Consider the following 22,555-nt stretch of genomic DNA (forward strand, 5'->3'; position numbering starts at 1 on the left):
CACGAATGGCATACATACCATTCTGACTCTCTCGGTTCAAGAATATTGAACAGGGGCAGCTGTCATACCCCAAAATTTGCCCATTAATATTTTAAGACATTTTTCAGGGCATTCCGACTCATTTTTATGACACTGATCTTAAAGGAACAAAGGTCCAGCTCACGAATGGCCCAATCCAGAAAATGGCCCAAACTGGCCTGTTCGCTACACGCTCGCCTAGCGAACGTTCGCTACACGTTCGCTACACGCTCGCCTAGCGAACGTTCGCTACACGTTCGCCTAGCGAAGCTGACAGACAACAGAAAATTTCGGGCTTCATTCTGAGCCCATTAGGTCATCAAAGGAGTATTATAAATATCCCAACTCCAGAACGAAAAGAGAACGAAAAACCGAGACGGAGACGGCCGGAAACCCTGGCATAGCAACCCCGGAGAGTAGCCCAGAGAAGTCGGAGTGAAGAAGCCCTGACGGCCGCTCATCCGCACCGAAGTTACCGCCGCCCAACTCAACCCGGTACCAAAAGTGACTTGCCAATTCAGCATTACCACTCCATTGCAAACAGGTTTGTGTATCATTATTGTTTTATGCTTCCAATTTGTAAATCTCTAAATACATAATACATCATGATTGAATTTTTGGATATGTAATTAGACTTTGCATGTGAATTCCAGTACGCCTGAATATCCTGAGTGTTTGACTATATTATTTCTGTAATTGAATGCAATAAGGCATGCAGCATGCTGAGATCATACTGTTCTGAAATTCAAAACCCGCAGTCGCTCGCTAGCACATCGCTAAGCGAGCATGTAGCGAGCATTCGCTAGGACCTCGCTAGGCGAGGCAGAGGCGAACGGGACAGCCGTTGATATTTGTTATGTCCTATGCGTAACCTGATCTATTCTATGTTAATTATGCACTGTTTTGCCTGACATTCATGCTGCTGTGTTTTCTTTTGCGGTGTAATCCTCGATTGCACCCTGATTGGTATTCTAACCCGTTTGCTGAATTTTGTAAAGGTTCACATATCCCAGGAAAAGAGTGTTGTTTAGGCCTTCCACTTTATTTGTGGGATACCCTTATGAAGATCCACCCTAAATTGCTTAATTAATTTTAATGTATTAATTTTAATGTATTAATTTTAATGTATTGATTTTAATGTGGAGATTCATCCTAATCACCTAATTGACTTTAAAATATGACCTTTAAACATGTGATTTTGGACCTCTTTTTGCTGCCCTACGGTATTACGGTATAACGGTCATGTCCCGCGAATGTAGGGATACACTTAGCAAAGACCCTTCGGTTAAATCATCATAAAATAAATCATGGTCCCTCGGATGTTGCCTTCGAAAACATGATTTTGTCCCTCGATGACCCTTCGGTGTAGCCTACAGTTAAATGATGATCGTCCCTTTGAATGCTAAGGTATCCTTACAACTGTTGCCTTCAATGACCTATCGATGACCCTACGATGACCCTTAAACATCCAAAGGGTAAAATTACTTACTTCTCAATAGTAAGGACAGTTTTACCCTCATAAGGATAGGAAACATTCATAACGACCTTAGGAAGGTATAACTCTCAATTGCTGGATCATAACCTAAAACATTTCCCACCCCTCACACTTTGCAAAATCCTAGAAAATCACCACTTGGTACACATTCACACTAGAATCATCACCAAGTTACATTTTTCTAAACCGTTTTCAAAATCAAACGAGATAAATACTTTGTATACATTCATACGAGAATCATTACAAAGTTAAACTCTCTTTTCGAAACATTTTTAAACAATTCACCAACACTTTTCAGACAAAAATATAAGTGATCCAGCAATTAAGAGCCCATGGATAACCATGGATACAAAGGGTGCTAATACCTTCCCTTTGTATAATGTACCTCCCGAACCCAAAATCTATTGAGGTCTTTCCTGTTCTTTTCCACCTTTCCTTATGGGATAAAAGAAAAGTCGGTGGCGACTCTTGCTATCCGCGACATTGCGATAAAAAGCAAAATACCCCAAGTCAGTTCACCGTATGACAGTGTGCGTAACCATTTTTAAGAGTAGTGAAAGTTTGTTATTTCAATTCTCTATATTCTCTCTCTTCTTCCATCTTCATCTTCTTCATCTTGTGCACCAACATGTGGAAGCTGGCACAACACATGACGAATAATTTTTGTTCTGGGGTTTGTGATTCATCTACAAAGAAGTGGGAAAGCCTTCAAATGGGGACCTTGAGTGATGACATGAGATTTATGCCTAGGAAAAATGTTGATGACCCTGACGAGGCTCCCAGTTGGAGCTAACCCCCGTTATGTAGCCACGTCGGAACCTCTAGTCAATCTCCTTTCTATAAGGCTTCTTTCGTGGAAGCATATGTATGTTTCCTTGGGTGGTAGAGTGATCCTCCTTAATTATGTTCTTAACATCATTCCTATTTTTTTCCTTTCTTTTCTAAAGATGTCTGTCAAGGTTTGGAAAAAGATAGTGAATATTCATAAGAGGTTTCTTTGGGGAAGTGTGAAAGGGGAGTCTAAGATTTCCTAGGTCAAGTGGGAGAATGTTTGTAAGCCCAAGAAGTTGGGGGACCTTGGTGTTCGTGACCTTCGATTGGTTAACTTGGCCCTCTTGGGTAAGTGGAGATGGAACCTTCTCTTCGGCACCTCTGCCATTTGGCGTGATATTCTTACTGCTAGATATGGCGTCACCCACATCTCTTCTATCTTGGGTGGAAGAATCGGTTTCCTTAGATCTGCTTCGCCTTGGTGGAGAGGGATCTCCCTTTTGGGCTCTAGAGTTGGAGACACTTTTGACTGGTTCATGGATTGGCTTTCTCTGAAAGTCGGTTTCAGTTTCCTTACTTCCTTTTGCGAGTATACTTGGTTTGTGGATTCCCCTTTTAGCCTTAGATTTCCTAGACTTTTCTCGATCAATGACCAGTCTTTTAGCTCCGTGGGGGAGGTTGGCACATGGGAGGCGAAGATTTGGATCTGGGACCTTAAATGGAGGAGACCTTTTATTTTTTAATGTGAGTTGGCCCTTTTCATTGATTTTCAATCTGCGATTAGGGGTTTCATCTCTATTATGGAGAGGGATATGTGGAGATGGCGTGAGTCGAGTGATGGATTTACTCTGTGTCCTCTGCTTATTCTCACCTTTTGGTGCGTTCGTTTCCCCCTGATGCCAAATTGGTTTAGTTGATTTGGCTCTCCTAACCATTTGGTATAGTTAAGCCCTTTCTAAAGTCTTAGTTTTCTCTTGGCAGCTTCTTCAGGACCGTATTCCTACCAAAGTTAACTTACTTAAGAGGGGTGTCCCTCTGACCTCCGGAACTATTTCATGTCCCTTATGTTCCCTTTTTGTTGAGTTTGGCTCTCATCTTTTTGCGACTTCTGAGTTTGCATCGTCCGTTAGGTATATGATCTTTAGGTGGTTGGGGTGGTACATTGTGCTTCCCGATAAACTTATTATTCTTTTTTAGATGTTTAGCACTCCTTCTGGTTGACGATGGTTTGACATGTCGTGATTTGGTCGATTTGGAAATCCCGAAACAATATAGTTTTCTCTGAATCTTCGGTGATTCAAAAAGAAATAGAGGATAGGTGCATCTTTTTGGCTTGGAAATGGCATCTTAATAGGTCAACTGACAATTCTTGTGTCTTCTCGGCCTGACTGGAGAATCATATCCTGTTTCTTAATCTTTAGAGAGGTGAGCAGATTCAACCCCTATTGGTGGTGTTCTTGTTGCTTCCTTTTGTGGTTCCATGGTTCTTTGGGCGGTCTTGTATTGGTTAGCTCTAGCTTTGTGTTTTATTTGGATCTTTTATTTGCTTTTTTCCTGTAGCTGTTTGTGTGTGCGAGTGAATTTTTTTGCTTGGGGGGATTTTTCTTTCTTGTATTTTTTTGTGTGTTGTTTCTTTTGTTGGTTGTTGGTACTCCTCGTGCCTTCCCCGAAATTCTCTGTATTATTGGCCTTTGTGTCTCTCATTTATTTATATCCTTTATCTGTTTGCCTTTAAAACAACTTAATCCCTCTCAACTTTCCCTATAAATTTTCAAGAGAATTTCTCTAATTTCATTCCCCCAATACTTGTTTGTAAAACTAAAACCCTAATTTTTGGGTTCAATTCTTCATTTCCACCTAATTTCTCTCCATCTTCCTAAGTGTTTTCCTAATGTTCTCTTTGCCCTTCCATGCGAGCCCCTCCATCCTCTCCCACTCCACGGCTCACTCTCACCCCTCTCACTCTATTGGTTATTTGATAAATTTTTCATCATAAATGATAAATGGCTTTAAGAATAAAAAATTGTAGCTAAGCACATGATGGTACCCAATCGGAAATTGTAATATGTCTATTAAATGAAATTATGTTGAAATAATTTATTTTAGATGCTTATGATGGTTATTTGGATGTGTGTCAATTATGTGCCTTTTCTTCTTGACTTTAGTGAATTTTTTTTGGTTTAATTCGGTTTCAGGTATGCTGTTTTCTTTTGCTTCAGCCCTGCGGTTCTAGATTATGTTACATGTAGCATTTCAACAAGTTTTCTATCCTTCAAAGTTCCATTTCATAACTTTTTTTCATGTATTCATTATTGTCCTTTAAAAGTCCACTACAATGATCACTTTGCTACAAGCAAAAAGGAGGATCAAGTTAAGCTACCATATCATGAAGTTAAGTCATCAAAAAGTCATGACAAAAAAATTCTGCATTTTTGCTAAATAAAATTATGGTTTCTTCAATGCATTTCAAAACAATTCTCTGACAGAAAAAAATCAGAAGTTGGTTCATGAGTTTACACCATTCAAAAGTCCTCTTTTTAACATGTAAAAGTGCTTTTAAATGGCCATGGAAGAGCTTAATCCTACAACTTTTATCCATGATTAATTCATCAAAAAATAGTCAAAAGAATCAAGCTAAAACATTTAAATTCAAGTTTATCAATAATGACATTTTTCCTTACATCCTAAATTGGTGCTTCTCCAAAATTTCAACTATTCTACCTCTAACTATCTCATTGCTCACAAAACCCTCAATTACATCATTACCCTTAAACTACCTAGACCAAATCAAAGTTTAACTAACTACTAACTTCCAAACTAACACAAATCCTAACTATCATTTTGGGGAACACTCTCAACCCTTGATAAGATTCTCCCTAGGATCACTATCCTAGGGCTAGAATCATTTCATCCATAATCACTCCCTCCCTTTGAAAAACTATAAAAACCTACTATTTTTCATTATTCTAAAACCATGAGTTCATAGTAAAATAATTATGTCAAAATTCCTCACCATCATCTAAAGCTCATAAACCAAGTTCATGGAGTTTCATCACTTGAAACTTCATTCGATAGAATATAAACTCCTATCATTTTTCCATAACCATCTTCATTCTAAACTTATCCAAAATGCAACATTTTCATCACCATTCACAAAATTCAGCATTACTTCTATCAAGAATTCAAGGGCTTGGATCAAATTCATCAAGGGTTCAATCTTTCTATCCTATATTCATCAACAAAAAATTCATCAACATATTTATCATCTAAAGTTTAATTCAACAAAGTTTCAAGCATCATCAATATTCAACAATAATTTACCAAGGCTTTCCATTTAAGAATAATCATTATCATCCACAAACATATGTTCATCAAAAGCTTGAAAATTAATTGGATTAAAGGAGTTTACTTTGAATTTTTTTGAATTTCTCGTCGGTAAATTCGTCGGCGATTCTCAACACTAATCGGGTCAAACCTCCGCTCCGTCAGTAAGATATTTCACCTCTCTTTTCCGTATTTTACATTACTGCTTCCGAATTGGTTAAAATATTTTATCGAGTACCTTGCCTGCAATAGCACAATCTATATTTTTCTTCAATTCCATCGGCAGATTCTCATCTCATTTATCATTAGAGTTGTATGTTTGTTGTCTGTTGTGTTCGAATAAAAGTTTACATCAAAGTTAGCCTCGAATAGCATGTAATTCAAACTGTAATTATGTCGAAATCGTGAAGATCTAAAAATGAGAACCATTAAACCGAGACTGAACTATACGCGGAAAATTATGCACTGAACTGGAAAATTCTGCACAAAACGCAGAAAATTTTACACTGAACCGAAAAATTCTGCACTACACATGAAAAATTCTGCACTAAACCGAAAAATTCTGCATGAACCGCAAAATTCTACACCCAAAATTCTGCAATGCACGCGTAAAAATTCTGCACTAAAAAAGAAAAAAATTTGGACTCATAAAATTTCATTTGAGTCACGTGTACATAATGTATTATTTTTCTTCAATTATTCCAATTGAGTTTTATATTGTTATTATATGAGTGATATATATGTATTTGTTGTTAATAACATAAGTCATATAAAAACACATGTAATTATACAATAGTTGTGTATGTAATTATACAATAGTAAGTATATGACTAACACTTAAGTATGTGACAAATTATCAACATATATAGCCAAAAAAAAATTATATTTTACTACATGTGCTACTTTAATTGGTAATAGGTTTAAATGATACAAATAGTTTTATGCTTTTGTTTGACTCATTTTATTCTTTTATTCATTTTTTTATTAGCAATATTATGTGACTAAATTTTATTTTTTAGGTGATTAATTTTGCTAAATAAGATGAATTAACTTTCAAGTGATTAATTTTGACAACTAATTTTAATTAGTTTAATTTTAGTTTTCAACTTGAGGAAATTCAGTTACTATGTGATTCATCTCCCCATTTTTATTTAGTCATTTAATTAATTCTTTTGATTGATTGATTAATTAATTAAATACATGACAATATTATGGATTATTCTCATTTAATATCATAATTTTCTCACGACATTTTCTCATCCATATAAGACTAAAACTCTTTTTTTAATTTCCATTTAATCCCCCTCAACTTTCCCTAAAATATTTCAAGAGAATTTCTCTAATTTCATTCCTCCAATACTTGTTTGTAAGACTAAAACCGTAATGTTTGGGTCCAGTTCTTCATTTTCACATAATTTCTCTCCATCTTCCCAAAGTGTTCTCCTAATGTTCTCTCTATCCTCCCATGCGAGCCCCTCCATCCTCTCCCACTCCACGGCTCACTCTCACCCCTCTCACTCTCTATTGGTTATTTGATAAATGATTCATCATAAATGATAAATGGCTTTAAGAATAAAAAATTGTAGCTGAGCACATGATGGTAATTAATAATTTAGTATAATCAAATAAAAAAAGTGAGTATGATCTATATATACTCTCTCCATATGCATCTTTCAACTAATAAAAATCAAATAAAACAAAACACTCAGCTTAGATACTTCTCTTTTCTTTCCTCTGAATCCCATTTACCTATTTCTTATTTACGTGGAATCAAAAGAGTGCTTATTTTTTGTTTTTAATGAAAGAACTAGAGGGCTGTGTTGATGTAAGAAAAAATAATGGAGTTTGTTGTGCAGCAAGGTCATTCTTATGCTGAGACACATATATATTTAGTTGTATTTGTTGTTACTGTCATGGTCTTTGTTTTCTTCTTGGTTAAGTGTTCTATCTACTATTTTTGAAAGGTAAACAAACACTCATTCATACTTATTATATGATTAAAAGAATCCTCTCACTTTACTATATTTTTGGATTTGGAACCTTTAATCAATTAACCACACTCATTTTAAACTATTTGCATGCTATTTTGTAAGATAGATAGGCAACAGATGTTTCTATTACCCCAAATCAGACAAATATTCAAGTTTATATCCTAATGAAGATAGAAGAGAGGAACATTAGAAAGTTATTTATTTTAGATATGTTTTTGTGTATTTTTATTGTTGTAGTATCTATTTTGATGGTTGTTATTATATAATTGACATTACTTTATTATTTTCATATGTTTCTAAAACTTGCTTTTTTGATAATATAATTAAAAATTTCTTTGATGTTAGTGTAAATCTTGTGCGATGCATATCGAAAGTATTATCAAAATTTGACTATTAAAAAAATATTAAATAAAGGAAAGAAATATTTGTAAAAAAAAAATAAAAACATATACAAACAGCTAATTTCGTCCTATATCGACGGAAATATGTGGCGGATAAAGTTATTGAATAGTGTAATTAGTCGTTGCTATAGCCTCAAAATTTTATCCTGTCACAAAAAAATTGTCTTTGGTACAAGATATTGGAACAGAAAATTGTCGTTGGTATAGAAAATTATAGATGATGGAAGCAAATGTCAGTATGGTATAAGTCAGTTTTTGGATCTTTACCAATGGAATTTTGCAGTTGGTACATGTTAAATTTCTTGTACTGAGCCGTGTTAAATTCTTTTGAGGGAAAACTTCGTTCATTGTAGTCCTTCCCAATTTAAGGAATTAGTCTCTACAATTGCGTATAGAGAATATTTTATTTCTATCAGAAATTCTTTTATTATAGATCCAATAAACCATCTGCTATTAAATTGTTACTATCCTTCTTTTCAAATCAAGATCTAAATTAACGATCTTTAATTCTAAGAGATATTTTAAGTGTTCTACATTGAATGAGATGGACGAAACACATCTATAAAATAATCTTCATCTTATAAGATTATTTTGTAATATCATCTCATATAGTGAGACTTTTAAGTTTCATTAAAAAAACTAAGATGTTAAAAATTAAACCATACCCTTTATTTTAATGTATGTTTTATTTTTCGATGAGAAAATTTTGATTTTGAATGACTTAAATATATTTAAAAACAAGAAAGGATAAAATATGTCTTTTATTATAGGAAGATATTTCTGGAATTTTTTACATTTTTGTGAATATAAGATTCTTTAAAATTACCATTAGAAATGATTTTGAATGACCTCAATATGTTTTAAAAAAAGGATAAAAATATGTCTTTTATTTATAGGAACATATTTTTGGAATTTTTACTTTTTTTATATAACATTTTTTTAAAATTTCACATAACTACAATTGTTTTGGGATATGATCTCCATATATTATTTTTATAAATCTTGTATATTGAAAAAGAAAATAGGTACACAAAATAGGGGGCTAAGCCTTACCCGTGAGCAAGCAAAAAGGCCAAAAGGTTAAGTAAACCTAAAATTTGAAATACCTAGCCTATTCAAAACAAGATATTTTCTAATGTCTAAAGGAGGATTATTCCACCAAATAAAGTGAGTAAGAGATAATCCTAATTTGGCTAAAATATCAGCATAGTGGCTAGCTTCTCTAAATATTGAGTGAGCATAAAATGCATTGACTGAGCTATAGATATATTGTTGCACCATCTATTGTATCGTTGTCAAGACACCATTTGCGGGTTCTTGAATGCTAGAGTAGCAATTTCGCAGTCTATCTCTAGTTAGAGGAAATTCCAGTTTCTCTCATAGGCATTCTCAATGGAAAGAATGATGTTCATGAGCTCAGTAAAGAGGGAGTTTCAAGCTCTAAGGTTGTCAGCAAAGTAACGTATGCATGCACCCTTGTTATTTTTGTAGATGCCAGCACAAGAGAAAATGACATAATTTCAAAAGGATCCATCAGTGTTACATTTTCTCCAGGGAGCCATAAAGGGATTCCAAAAAACTTCTCTGATCTGAGAAGCTCTAGGGTGGTGTTCTTACACTTGAAAAGCTTTGAGAATCGAAAAATACAGAATAGAAGGACCCGTTGCAAGCATCATATCGTTACTTGTGAGAGAAACATAAGAAATGATGCCAGATATTATTGTTGTTTAGACATTTTCTTATTGTTGAAACTTAAGTTGTTTATATAAAGCCAAATACTTTTAAATAGCCAAGATTGCAGCAGCTATAACCAAGGAACATTGAGAAGCCCGTTCTTTTTTACAAATGTTCATAATTGAGGAGAATGTGGTAAAGTCAATTGTGTGTTGGATGATGCATTAAAACCAATTCAGTAGATATTTGGAGAAGTGCAAGACACAAACAATTATGTATCATTGGAAACCAAAAACTAAAGTTCAATCTTTCATTGGCACCCTCATAAATTAAAAGTACAATCCTTCATTGAAAACAAAAATTTAAAAGTCCAATCTTTCATTGGCCCCCAAATGAATCAAAGCTCAATATTTTGTTGGCACCCTCACAAACCAAAATCCAATTGTCATCGATACTCCAAAAATCCAATTTTTCATTGGCACATCAAACACTAATTAATATGGGTATTCCAAAACCCATATTTGCTTAACCTTTCATAAGAAAGAAAATCAAGCCCCACAAAAAGTATAGTCACCCATTTGTGTTCCTACATGCATTAATCGTATCACTTCATGTATCATTTCATGCGTAACATATCCAGTGAGGTGGAGCATTACACCATACAAATCAAACATGCATATATAGCATAAGCCAGGATCTGAGATCCTTCGTGAGAGTCCAGGCCAATCCTCAGTCGAGTCAGTGGTATTTATCTAAGTGAGTTTCTACCCTGCATATTTTCTCATTGGATATCCCCAATGAGCCTATTTGATGATGATAATTGTAACACCCTAAACTCTGAAACTTATGTATTAAGAATTATACAAGAATTTAAGGTGTCACCAATGACAAACCTCTAAAATCATTCAACGGCTAATAAACATGCAGCGAAATATACTAACATCATACAACAACTGTCATTGCACACTCATATTCACTTAGGATGTCATTGTGGCGGTATCGATCATAATTGGATAAATAATCATAAACTCAACATTTCGTCTTTAAGACTCATTTAAATAAAACTTCTCCAAAAACAAGAGTCATTAACTCAACTCTTAAACACTTTGTCATACCCTAAAATTTGCCCTCCATTTTTCACTTCTACCTAATTTTTGGTTTGGGATTTCATATGCATATCCATTAGCATCATAGTAGATTCATTTTCATTAAGAAGAAAAAATCATGGATTCAAAGGTCTTGATCACACAAAGCATTGAAGGGAGGTTGAGTCCTAAGTCAGGGTTCTTCCATGACATGCTCGTATTGGTGAGTCCTTCATCTTGGTTGTCTTTATCATGGAGCATGGCTTGAAACCCTAATTCTTGGACTATGGTTGTGGTCATGGCATTGGTGATTTGGATATTGGATGGCAAGCATCATCATGATCAATCAAATCCCTAAAACCCTAAATTCTAATTGTGGCACTATCATCCCTTGTGTATGCATCTAAGTTTGAGGATTCATCTGATTCATTTGGTCCATTGTGAATGATTCATTTGCTTGATTAGAATTCATTCAAGGTCTTACTTGTTTATGGTCCTAATTGCTTGACTAAGGTTCATGGCATGGTAAGATCCATTTCATTCTTGTTCATGTTCCTATTGCTTGATTGAGGTTCATCTGTCCAATTCTATTTCAATGGCATAATTCATTTGGTATAAGGGCATTGTGGTGTATACTTCACTTCAAGGTCTACTTCATTCATTCCATTAAGTGATGTTTCATTCAAATTAATTCCATTAAATACATGATCCAAAATCCATTATTCAATCCAAGTTTGTTTGCATTTCAAATAAAGGGGATTTCATTACAAAATATCATTAAAACATTACACCATAAGTCATTACATATTATTCCATACAAAAAAATACATTTTTCCACCTAAGTTGACTTTTGGTCAACAATTGACTTTTTGGTCCACTGATTATTTTGCCCATCCCAAACCTTAATTCCTTTTCACTTTTCCACAAGTCATCTTTGTGAATCTTTAAGGTCCATTTTCTTTTAATACTGCATTCACCATGTTCTCATGTGTCTTCATGCTTAGGCCTTATTCAATTCAAATCCCCACTTTTGCATACGCTACAAAACAAGCCAATGTACCATGCTACATCAGACATTCATCATGCATATTTTCACAAACCATGACATGTTCAAAACATCAATCTGATAGTCCATATACATTATTCATCATAACCAAAACTCAAAGCATTCACAAGCCATAACATTTATTTCATCTATCACATACCAACATTCAAACCATGTCAATAGCATAACCATCATTCAATCAGTGCCAAGACATTTAAGCATCGCAATCCTTAACAGCCCAAGCAGACATCATCACAATACATTTATTTCTTCACAAATTTTCGTTGTGTCAAACTATGTCTCTTTAATATGTAGGCCAATAATCCTCCTTTGCTACCACGGGAAAGGTATTGTTGTACACATTTCATATGTTTATGACTTTGTAAATGGCGGATAGTAGGTTGGAAGGATCCTGGCGAGCATGTGAACATGTCGATATGACATGGGTGCATGGCATACGAAAGGCTTGAAATTTTCCTTAAGCGCACAAACCTCGATCTATTTCAACTCGATAATATCCCATTGGCCTCCCCTTATTATGATCCATTGTCTCATATACATTAAACCAACATCTACTACGGTCAAACATTATAACCACATGTGTGTTAGATTTGGCAGTTTCCTCCTTAATAAATTTCATACAACTTTTATTGAACAATTGCCCCGATTGTAACACTGAACTCCATTTTGAACCTCTGGTCTCAAATAGTGACCCTAACCTAAAATAGGTTGCTCTCACCAACGTGGTTATCGGTAGGTTTTTGATTCCTTTGAAGACAAAGTTCATTGATTCCACAATATTTGTTGTCATGTGGTCGCATTATTGACCGTTATCGAATGCCCTGGTTCACTTCTCCACTAGAATATTATCGATCCACCTTAACGCATATGCATTTATCAATCTGATCTATTAGAGGTAGTGTTGGAACGATGGTTCTGTTAATGCATACCCTGCGTTCACAACTTTTTTTCGAAGCGTCTCATCTTTGATCTCCCACATGAAGTTTTGTGCGATATGTCTAATGTAATAGATCTGCGTAAAAGAAGGATCTTGTCAATTGTTATCAAGGTTATTCTATGCACTCTCAACAGATGAATGTCTATCTGAAATAAAACATAGGTTGGGTTGCGGAGCAATGTGTAATTGGAGATTCCTGAGAAAGAAACCCCCATCACTAATAATCTCCACTTCAACCAGAGCGAAAGGAAATTGAAAAAATATTATTGTTGTTATCTTGTGCCATTGCCATGAGTAATGTTCCTTTATGATTCCCATACAACCATGTTCTATAAATTTAAATAATAAATTTACAGAACGCAAAACCTTTAATGATCGATATGCCAAGAAGAGTCGATGGAATATTCTATTTCCACTAGCACAAGTTTTGTTTGGGGTAAATGTCGATAGTATCTCCAAAATTGCAGCAGTTCTTATAGCATAATGCTTAAGTGCCACACAATATTGTGGAAGTTCTTCGTACGAATCTTCTCAATTTCCATATACTCGTTCACATACCTTAGTCCTCAGCATCCATGAATTCTATGTAAAGATATGTGAGATCATTGTACTCACCTTCAATGACATATCCTTGCTAATGATAGGCAATATTTCTTGGCATATTATTTAGGAGCTTAATTTACGATGATCCTTCATTAGATTGGTGATAATGCAAGTGTGAGGTGGATCCATATAACTTATTTCCCAAGAATCACTTCTCTTTCGGTAAGATGTTGCCGGCCAAAACATGCAGATTACGTTACGACACGAATTGACCAAACCCAACAACATTGCCAACCCACCCAAACCCAACAGCCAACCCCGCCACATTACCATACCGTATACACCCAACAACCAACCGAACATGATTATGAAACTACATACAGCCAAACTCGCAACCAATTCTTGTCACACACCCAAACATAAAACCAAGAGCATGACTCATACCACTAATAATCATATGTTGCCGTCATATCTTACCATAGCACCGATGAGGCATATGATACCATCATATCCTACCATAGCACCCAACAAATATACACCCAAACATCACACCACCAAAGCACCCAAACATCATACCTCCAAAGCACTCAACCAACATATGCCTATCAAACACCACAACAACCATTGCTTCGTTTCCAAAATGAATCAATGTTCCAATTCAACCAACCAACCCAATCACTTATAATCCAACCAACACGGCCCAACTACGACAATATGGACACCAGACTCGATTACGGTAGTGCATATAACTGACAAGAGATGCTAGGTTTCATTGATGACACTAATGTTTAGGGACCTTGCTCCAAACACCTCGGGTGAATCCTGGGAGGCACCAAACACCTCAAATGAATCCTGGGAGACAACAACCACATATGGGAAATCGTGTGCAACCTCAACAGCAAAGGACAGAATCGAATTGTGGAACCGATGACCGTTATGATCATGCGCATCGTTAAAAATTATTTACAAAGTTTTCCGCGTGTAATTCTATTTAAATGTAACAATATTAGTATTTTCCTTTTATGTACAATTGTTTTATTTTTATATATTTATAACTTTAACTTAAAAAAAACACAATGCATGCATGTGTCAGAGGGAATGACACGTCTTCTTAAGGCATGCATGCATCATAAGCATTAATGTCACGTCCATAAAATGTATGTGATTGGACTTGATGCTTGAAGTCAATTTAGAGGGCATTCGCCACGGCTATTGGCGCATCCTCTTAGATGTGATTTTATTTTTTTCGAAACATGAGTATTTTGATATATAATTTGAAATGTTTGTTATTTGAAAAAAAAAATCTTTTTCCAATTTGTTTTTGGAGTGTTTAATTAGAATATGAGAGTTTTTTTTAACGTTGTTTTAAGAGATTCGAGTGGTGCTTTATTAAACTCATTTAAATCTATCTATTACCCCGCTTCTTCTCGTTTTGAAGCTTTGGGAATTTTACTCGTAAAAATTTGAATAATCTCGATATAATATAAAGAGGAATACTAAGCTGTTGTTGATATTTGGTGTAGTAAAGAAGAAGTTGTGTATGGCTGTGTGTATTCATGGTTAAACACATAATAAAGAAATTGTAATAGAAGTGTTGGTAGAATAAAATGGAAATAAAATGAAGACAAGGCCAGTGATGTTTGTAGTGTGATAATGATAAAATGCAAGAGTAGAATTAGAATAACCTATAAAAGGATTTCAGTACAATAATGAAAACTTCAAATTGATAGAGTTAATTTTATTTTACTAAAAGACTTTTTGTTTGATTTCATTATAATTTTTTTAAATGTTATACCCAATACACTATTCTAAATACATCTAGCTATACGTACAGTACCATAATTTCAAATGTCTTAAAAAATTCTAAAACCAATAAAATTTAATATATATATATATATATATATATATATATATATATATATATATATATATATATATATATATATATATATATATATATATATATATATATATATATATATATATATATATATATATATATATATATATATATATATATATATATATATATATATATATATATATATATATATATATATATATTATTTCATAAATTAAATCATTATAAACCCTTTATCAAGTATCACATAAATCTCTCTATTTTTCAAACTAGTTTTCAAAGGATTTACCTCCAAAAATTCATATCTTAATCTGAAAAATAATATATCTCATCATTTAAGTTTAGATAATAGATAGTGAGTTTGATAATCTAATATTCCTATACCTAGTTTTATATAAATTATAAGATATATTATTTTCAAATCAAAGTAAGTTCCAGCTAAGCTTTGCCATATATAGAACGAGTAGACATTAATATATATTCTCTTTTTTGGTAAGCCAAAAACTTAATATATACTCTAAACTAAAATATAATTAATACTCTTTTCTCATACTCGTCACTTAGTTAGTTCTCTTAAGTCTTAACACGCTTTCATTTGATTTTATTATAATTTTCTGTTTGTCCCTTTTCACTAGAAATCACATAACCCAAAAATATAACTAATATTAAGAAAACAATTTACACATGTAATTAGCATAAACCCATTCAAGCACAAAAGGGAAGTTAACAACGCGAACACGGTCACAATCCACTGCTACCACCACTACATACACCTAACCAAACAACCCAATCAAATTCATCCACGTCATCAACAATATCAAACTCCTTAATCACGTGACATTCAGCCAACAACGTTAGTCGCAGGTGTTTCAAAGAGTGTTGTCTTTTTAGGATTCAAATTGCGGCAGTTAGTAACACGTCACATATTACAATGATTAATGATTAATTAGTGAAATGAATTTGGGTTAATCACTCCACTAATTGTTGTATTTAAAACTCATCCATTCACCAACCTCTTCACGTTTTACAACCAAGTTTCATACTTTAGATATTGTTTGTTTTCTAGAACAATGAATTCTAGGAGAGATGTTGAAAGAGGTGGTGGAGGGACAAAGAACACCTACACTTATTCTGCAGCAAACTCATCTGCATATGTTTATGTTGCTGAAAGTCGTAGGAATCCATGGCTTGTACTTGTTTGTGTGCTTGTTAACTTTGTTGTTTTCATTGTGGCCATGGCTATTAACAATTGTCCCAAGGATAATTTTGGTTTTCAAGGTGATTGTGTTCCTGGCTTCTTTGGGAGATTCTCTTTCCAGCCTTTGAGGGAGAATCCATTGCTTGGTCCTTCTTCCTCAACGTAAGAGATTGAAATTTGTTCTATTTTACTTTTGTATTGATGCTGGCTAATCTATTGCTCTTTAGTTCGGTGAAGTAGTCTAGTGGCTTGAATTCATCCGATAAATAAATAAGATGTTATGAGTTCGAACTTACGTCCTGATAGCTCCTGATAGCAACTGAGAACTTTATTGTTTTTTATTTACATAAGAATGTTAATAACATATTATTATGTTTTTAAAGTATACTTAAATGATTTGAAATGTTTGGTTACTTGATGAATTTTTGAAGATTAACTAAGATGGGAGCTCTTAAATGGGAAAATATTGTGCACCAGCATCAAGGGTGGAGACTCTTCACTTGCATTTGGTTACATGCTGGAATTATTCACTTGCTACTAAACATGACATGCCTTATTTACATCAGCATTCGCATCGAACAGCAATTCGGATTTCGTAAGATTTTTCTTCTTTCATATGAAATTTTGATTTTATTGATTTCAGTAACATTATCTAACATTTTTACTTGTCCAACTTATGACAGTGAGAATTGGATTGATATACCTATTGTCTGGATTTAGTGGAAGTGTACTTTCTTCTCTTTTTATCCGAAACAGCATCTCCGTCGGTGCTTCTGGTGCGATTTTCGGACTTCTTGGAGCAATGTTATCAGAACTTCTTACAAATTGGACTATATATTTCAATAAAGCTTCAACTTTGCTCAATCTTCTAACTATCATCGCCATCAACCTCGCGATAGGCATTTTGCCGCACGTTGACAACTTTGCGCACATTGGAGGGTTCGCCACCGGACTTCTACTCGGTTTCATTTTACTTCCGCGTCCTCGATACAGTTGGTTAGAGCAGCGTCGTCTTCCTGCTGGTATTCGTCTCAAATCAAAACTCAAAGCTTACCAATACATCCTAGGAATTGTGTCTCTAATTCTGTTGATCGTTGGGTAAGATTCTTTATACTGAAGTTTCTGTTATTGTTCCGAAGCAGTTGTGTATGTTAAGCATTGGAACTTATTCTTTTGAATGCAGATTATCGATTGCGTTGGTGATGCTGTTCAAGGGTGAGAATGGAAATGATCATTGTCATTGGTGTCACTACCTAACTTGTGTGCCAAGTTCTGAATGGGATTGTGACAATGAGAATTAATCTGAGATAGCTTATGTTATATATGGTTTTAACTAGGAATGTCTTTTCTTCTATGTATATCTACAAGATTGTTAAACATCAAACATTCACGTCTTATTTCGTTTGTTTATATTCACGCCTTTTTTATAAATAAAAAATATAAGAAGGATTTGAACAGAAGATCTTTAGTGTGTTAGACTTGCGTGACAACAAATAAGTGCCAACAAATAAAATTGTATGTTTTAATTATATCATCTGAAAATAGGTGTGTTATATCATGTCATGATAAGTTGAAAGTCATTAAAAATTCATGTGAGTAATATAAAACCACAAGTTCCACGTTGCGCACCAACCAAGCATTTTCCTCTTATATCTAACTTTATAATTGATTTCAAAACAAAGAAGCATATTCAGAATGGGAAGCTTCAAGGTATTAAGAATGTTTGGGATTTTGATGTTGCTATTTTCACCCCCATTAGTGTTTGCATACATAGAATGCACCACAGTTGCTCAACTTTTTTCTTCATGCTCTATTTTCATCCGTTATGGAACTCCAGATCCAATTCCAGGGTCTCCTTGTTGTGATGCCATGTCAGGATTGAGTATAATTTCTAATTCAGGTAATAATAAGCAACCTGTTTGTAGATGTGTTTTGGGCCTAATTGAAAATTATGGGCCAAATTCTACAGCTATAGGTGTCTTGCCAGGTTTATGTGGTATCTCTTTGGGCTTCACAATTCTTCCCAATTCAGATTGTATAATGCCCTTTTAGTTAATCAATTTCTTATGGGTTTAGCCTTAAATTTAATTAAGTATTGTTGTCATTAATTAATCCTGTTTTTATAGTCATGTAATTTGTTTTCACTATTGTGTTTGTGCTGGATCAAGAAATAATTGTTGAAGAATTTAGAATATCTGGGAATTTTTATAGATTATCCATCTTAAAATAATTTATCATGTTTCATTTGAATTCATCGGGTAATATTTATTCATAACTGTAATTAGTGGATTATCCCAATAGTGACATAGAATGGTGACTCTTTTATTTCTATTTTTTATGATACACTCACCATGGTCTGACAAACATATTTTTTGAAGGCAAATTCACTTAGAGCATCTCCAACCGTGAACTCATTTTTGGGTTCTTTGTGGGACCTATTAAGCCACGTCACCTTGAAGTAACTCAACTACTTTTTCACTCCAATGATGCAACTCTGAAGAACTCAGATTGGATCTCATAATTTTATTTTATATATTAATATTTTATTCATATTAAATTTTATATTAATTAAAATAATAATTTTAGTGTTTTAAATTAAATTTGATATAAAAAAAAAATTAAACTTATAATTTAAAATGATAATTAAAATTAATCTCAAATACATGATATATAATTAAAAACAAATAAAATAAATAACATCACATAATTAATCAAACTTAAATTTCATCATCTTCATGTCCAAAACGTTCCCAAATATATTCGACTAGATCTCCTTGAAGTTTACGATGAACTTGTTTTTCTTGAATACTTGCTCTTCTTTGTAGTCTTGTTGCAAGATTCGGATGAGGACCGCTAAATGCTTCAGTTGTTGAGTTATTGATATCCACATTATCATAAGAGTAATCAAAATTACCTCCATATGTATGTCGTTCATCTTCCACAATCATGTTGTGCAATATGATGCAGGCATATATGGTATGCTTGAGAGTGTCCATGTGCCAGGCACGCGCTGGGCCACGTATAATTACAAATCGAGATTGAAGCACTCCAAATGCTCGCTCCACATCTTTTCTAGCCGATTCTTGATGTTGAGCAAATAATTTTTTCTTTTCTCCCTGTGGCATTGAAATAGTCTTGACAAATGTAGCCCACTCGGGATATATACCATCTGCTAAATAATATCCCATATTATATGGTGTCCCATTGATTGTATATTGCACATTGGGAGCACGTCCTTCCAAAATATCGTTAAACACGTTGGATTGGTTTAGCACATTAATGTCATTGTTTGAACCTGCAATACCAAAAAAAGCATGTCAAATCCATAAGTCTTGTGATGCCACTGCTTCAAGCATGATTGTGGGCTTACCATGATCACCTCGACAAAATTGTCCTTTCCATGCAACAGGATAATTTTTCCATACTCAATGCATACAATCGATGGAACCCAACATACCTGGAAAGCCACGTGACTCTCCCATTTGTAAAAGATGTTCAACATCATTGTTGTTAGGCTTTCTCAAATACTCAGCGCCAAATACAACATTGACACCCTTAACAAATCTTTCTAAGCACTCAATTGAAGTGCTTTCACCGATTCGAACATATTCGTCTACAAGGTCAGCAGGAGACCCATACGCCAGCATACGAATAGCAGATGTACATTTCTGCAATGGTGAAAGACCCATTTTACCAGTTGCATCGACCCTCATTTGGAAATATTCATCATGATTTCCAAGGGCATCTACAATTCGAAGAAATACATGCCTATGCATTCTGAACCTTCTTCGGAATTGAACATCTGTGTATACTGGGTTTTCCGAGAAGTAGTCATTGAATAATCGATTGTGCCCTTCTTCACGACCTCGATCTACCGTTGTTCTTCTCTTTGGCCTAGAGGAACTTCCAGATCGACGTTCATTCTGAAGTTGTTCTTCTTCATCACTGTCGTCCATAAATTCTTCTTCAACCAACTCCCAAAATTCTTGATCGTAATTATCTGAATTGTCTGAATCCATTTAGTGAGTAAAGAATGAGAGAAAAATGAGAAGAATAAGATGAGAATGAGAGAACAATGACATAAGTGGTAGTATATATAATGGTTTAAATAACGGCTAGTTTAAATAACGGCTAGTTTGAATAACGGCTAGTTTGAATAACGGCTAGTTTAAATTAAAGTGGTAGTTTGAATAACGGCTAGTTTAAATTAAAGTGGTACTAATGACCATTTTACATAGGTGTTGATAAATTAAAGTGGTACTAATGACCATTTTACATAAGTGATACTAACTACATTCCATATTTTTTTTCATCTTATTACAATATTTTTCATGAATATCTCGTTGACTACCGTTCATAGTAGAAGTGTCTTTCATCATCATTTGCACTACCCTTAATTCTAGCTCGTCCTCCTTAGCTTGTGCAAGTCTGTCCATTGTTATTGCTCTTTTATTCTTTGCATCTTGCGTTGCATTTGGAATTTTGGATGCCTTACCCTTCCTTTTTGCTGCTTTTTGTCCCATTGGACGCTCCATTGGTGATGATGAGTTAAACTCATAACTTGAAGTTGTATCTGGGTTCTCCGATGATGCCCCACTAGCATAAGTCTCTGTTATTTTTGCAGAACTTCCAATCGATTCTTCGACGATGCGCCATTTAGCTTCATCTTTTAACAATCGCCATGCATACTCAAGATTGAATGTTGTACCTTGATCCTGAGCAAAAATAGCATGTGCATCTGCCATGACATCGGTCTCGGATGTCCCACTTTTCTTTCCTTTAAGAGCAATTTTGTAACACCCAACAAATTTTTGAACCATGCCATTTATTCTATGCCATCGACATTTTAACTGTCCCCCTAACTTTTCCCGCAATTGCCCACGATATTGGTTATAACTAGCAGCAATTCTTAACCAAAAACTCTCAGCCTTTTGATCAACTCCCACAATTGGATCCTTTGAAACATTGAGCCATGATTGGATAAGTAGTATATCCTCTTCCCTTGTAAATTGCTCTCGAGATCTTTTTTTAACGACAATCCTTTCTTCTTTTTCAGTACCAACTTGAGTAGAAAATGGTGGGACTTTAGTAGAAAATGGTGGAACTTGAGTAGAGAATTCCATACTATTAGAATTCATTTGAGGTATAGGATACATATTTGGATTGTTTGGTGACGGAAGAAATATGGCGGGGTTTGTTGGCACCGGTGGAATTTGAGAATTTTGAGGATTAGGATTTTGATAATTTTGCATGTAATTGAAAAAAGCTTGTTGATAATGAAAATGATTAGGATCCATTTGGCCTAAACAATTGTAATTTGAAGTAAAAAGATGAAATTTTGAATTAAATATTTTGTAAAAAAAATACTAATGAGAAAAAATTATTGTAAAAAAATTAAAAGTATAGGAATAAAATGATGAAATTGTGAGAGAGAAATTTCAAATTGAAGAGAAAATAAAAGTGAGAGAAATTTGTGTTGGTAAATTTTTGGAAACCAAAATTATATTTATAATAAAAAATATGTTAAAATAAATAAATAAAAAAATAAGTAGTCGTTGAATGCTACTTTCTAAATAAAAAATAAATAAAAAAAGAAAGTAACCGTTGCATGACAGGCTATTTTTTAAATAAAAAAATAGAAGAAAAAAAAAATAATCGTTGCTTCATGAAGCATCGGTCTTGCCAACATGACGAACTCCATTCATTGAAAAGTAAAAGAACCACTTCCACTTGGCAAATTGGCTGAAAAACCATAGTACTGCTGTTGCTGGAGATGCTCTTAGGAACCCATCATTTCTCTTTATCCATGCTTTCGGTGTTTGTTTTAATATAAACAGTGCCTTCAATAATTTGTATGCTTTGTTTTGTGGTTCTTTACCTCAACACTAGGAGGATGTGCAAAATACACCTATTCACCTTAGGATTATTTAACAATGCGTATTTTACATGCATTTGATATATGGTCTAGTTAGTGACGTTGGCTTTGGCAAACCCTAACTTAATTGTTTCTTTTCTGACAAATTCTTTTAAAGTCAATGTCTTCTCTTTTTGAAGAAATCATTTTTCTACAAATTTAGGGAATGTTTGAAACTGTTTTAAAAAACAGTTTTATAATTTTTTAAAATTGAAAAATAAAAAACTTGTTTGATACATTTGTTTCTCAAAACTATTTCTAAAAACACTTTTAAAAT

General features: G+C 34.0%; 3 protein-coding genes and 1 pseudogene across 3 annotated transcripts; 2 read left to right on the plus strand and 2 right to left on the minus strand.

The window, feature by feature from the left end:
• The first annotated feature begins 16,114 nt into the window (after nucleotides 1-16,114).
• On the plus strand, nucleotides 16,115-17,761 carry LOC127093080 (RHOMBOID-like protein 2). Its single transcript, XM_051031979.1, has 4 exons — nucleotides 16,115-16,526; nucleotides 16,796-16,959; nucleotides 17,048-17,462; nucleotides 17,548-17,761. Exons 1-4 carry the CDS (start codon nucleotides 16,237-16,239, stop codon nucleotides 17,663-17,665), a joined length of 987 nt encoding a protein of 328 aa, XP_050887936.1. The 5' UTR covers nucleotides 16,115-16,236; the 3' UTR covers nucleotides 17,666-17,761.
• A 296-nt stretch (nucleotides 17,762-18,057) lies between these two features.
• LOC127093081 (putative non-specific lipid-transfer protein 14) lies at nucleotides 18,058-18,614 on the plus strand. Its single transcript, XM_051031980.1, has one exon. It carries the CDS (start codon nucleotides 18,060-18,062, stop codon nucleotides 18,414-18,416), a length of 357 nt encoding a protein of 118 aa, XP_050887937.1. The 5' UTR covers nucleotides 18,058-18,059; the 3' UTR covers nucleotides 18,417-18,614.
• A 467-nt stretch (nucleotides 18,615-19,081) lies between these two features.
• LOC127096109 (uncharacterized) lies at nucleotides 19,082-20,369 on the minus strand (annotated as a pseudogene).
• A 281-nt stretch (nucleotides 20,370-20,650) lies between these two features.
• On the minus strand, nucleotides 20,651-21,661 carry LOC127096110 (glutathione S-transferase T3). Its single transcript, XM_051034725.1, has one exon. The coding sequence runs from the start codon at nucleotides 21,659-21,661 to the stop codon at nucleotides 20,651-20,653; it is 1,011 nt and encodes a 336-aa protein (XP_050890682.1).
• Between the last annotated feature and the right edge of the window lie 894 nt (nucleotides 21,662-22,555).

The sequence above is a fragment of the Lathyrus oleraceus genome, chromosome 6, assembly GCF_024323335.1.
Source record: "Lathyrus oleraceus cultivar Zhongwan6 chromosome 6, CAAS_Psat_ZW6_1.0, whole genome shotgun sequence".
NCBI classification, from domain to species: Eukaryota; Viridiplantae; Streptophyta; class Magnoliopsida; order Fabales; family Fabaceae; genus Lathyrus; species Lathyrus oleraceus.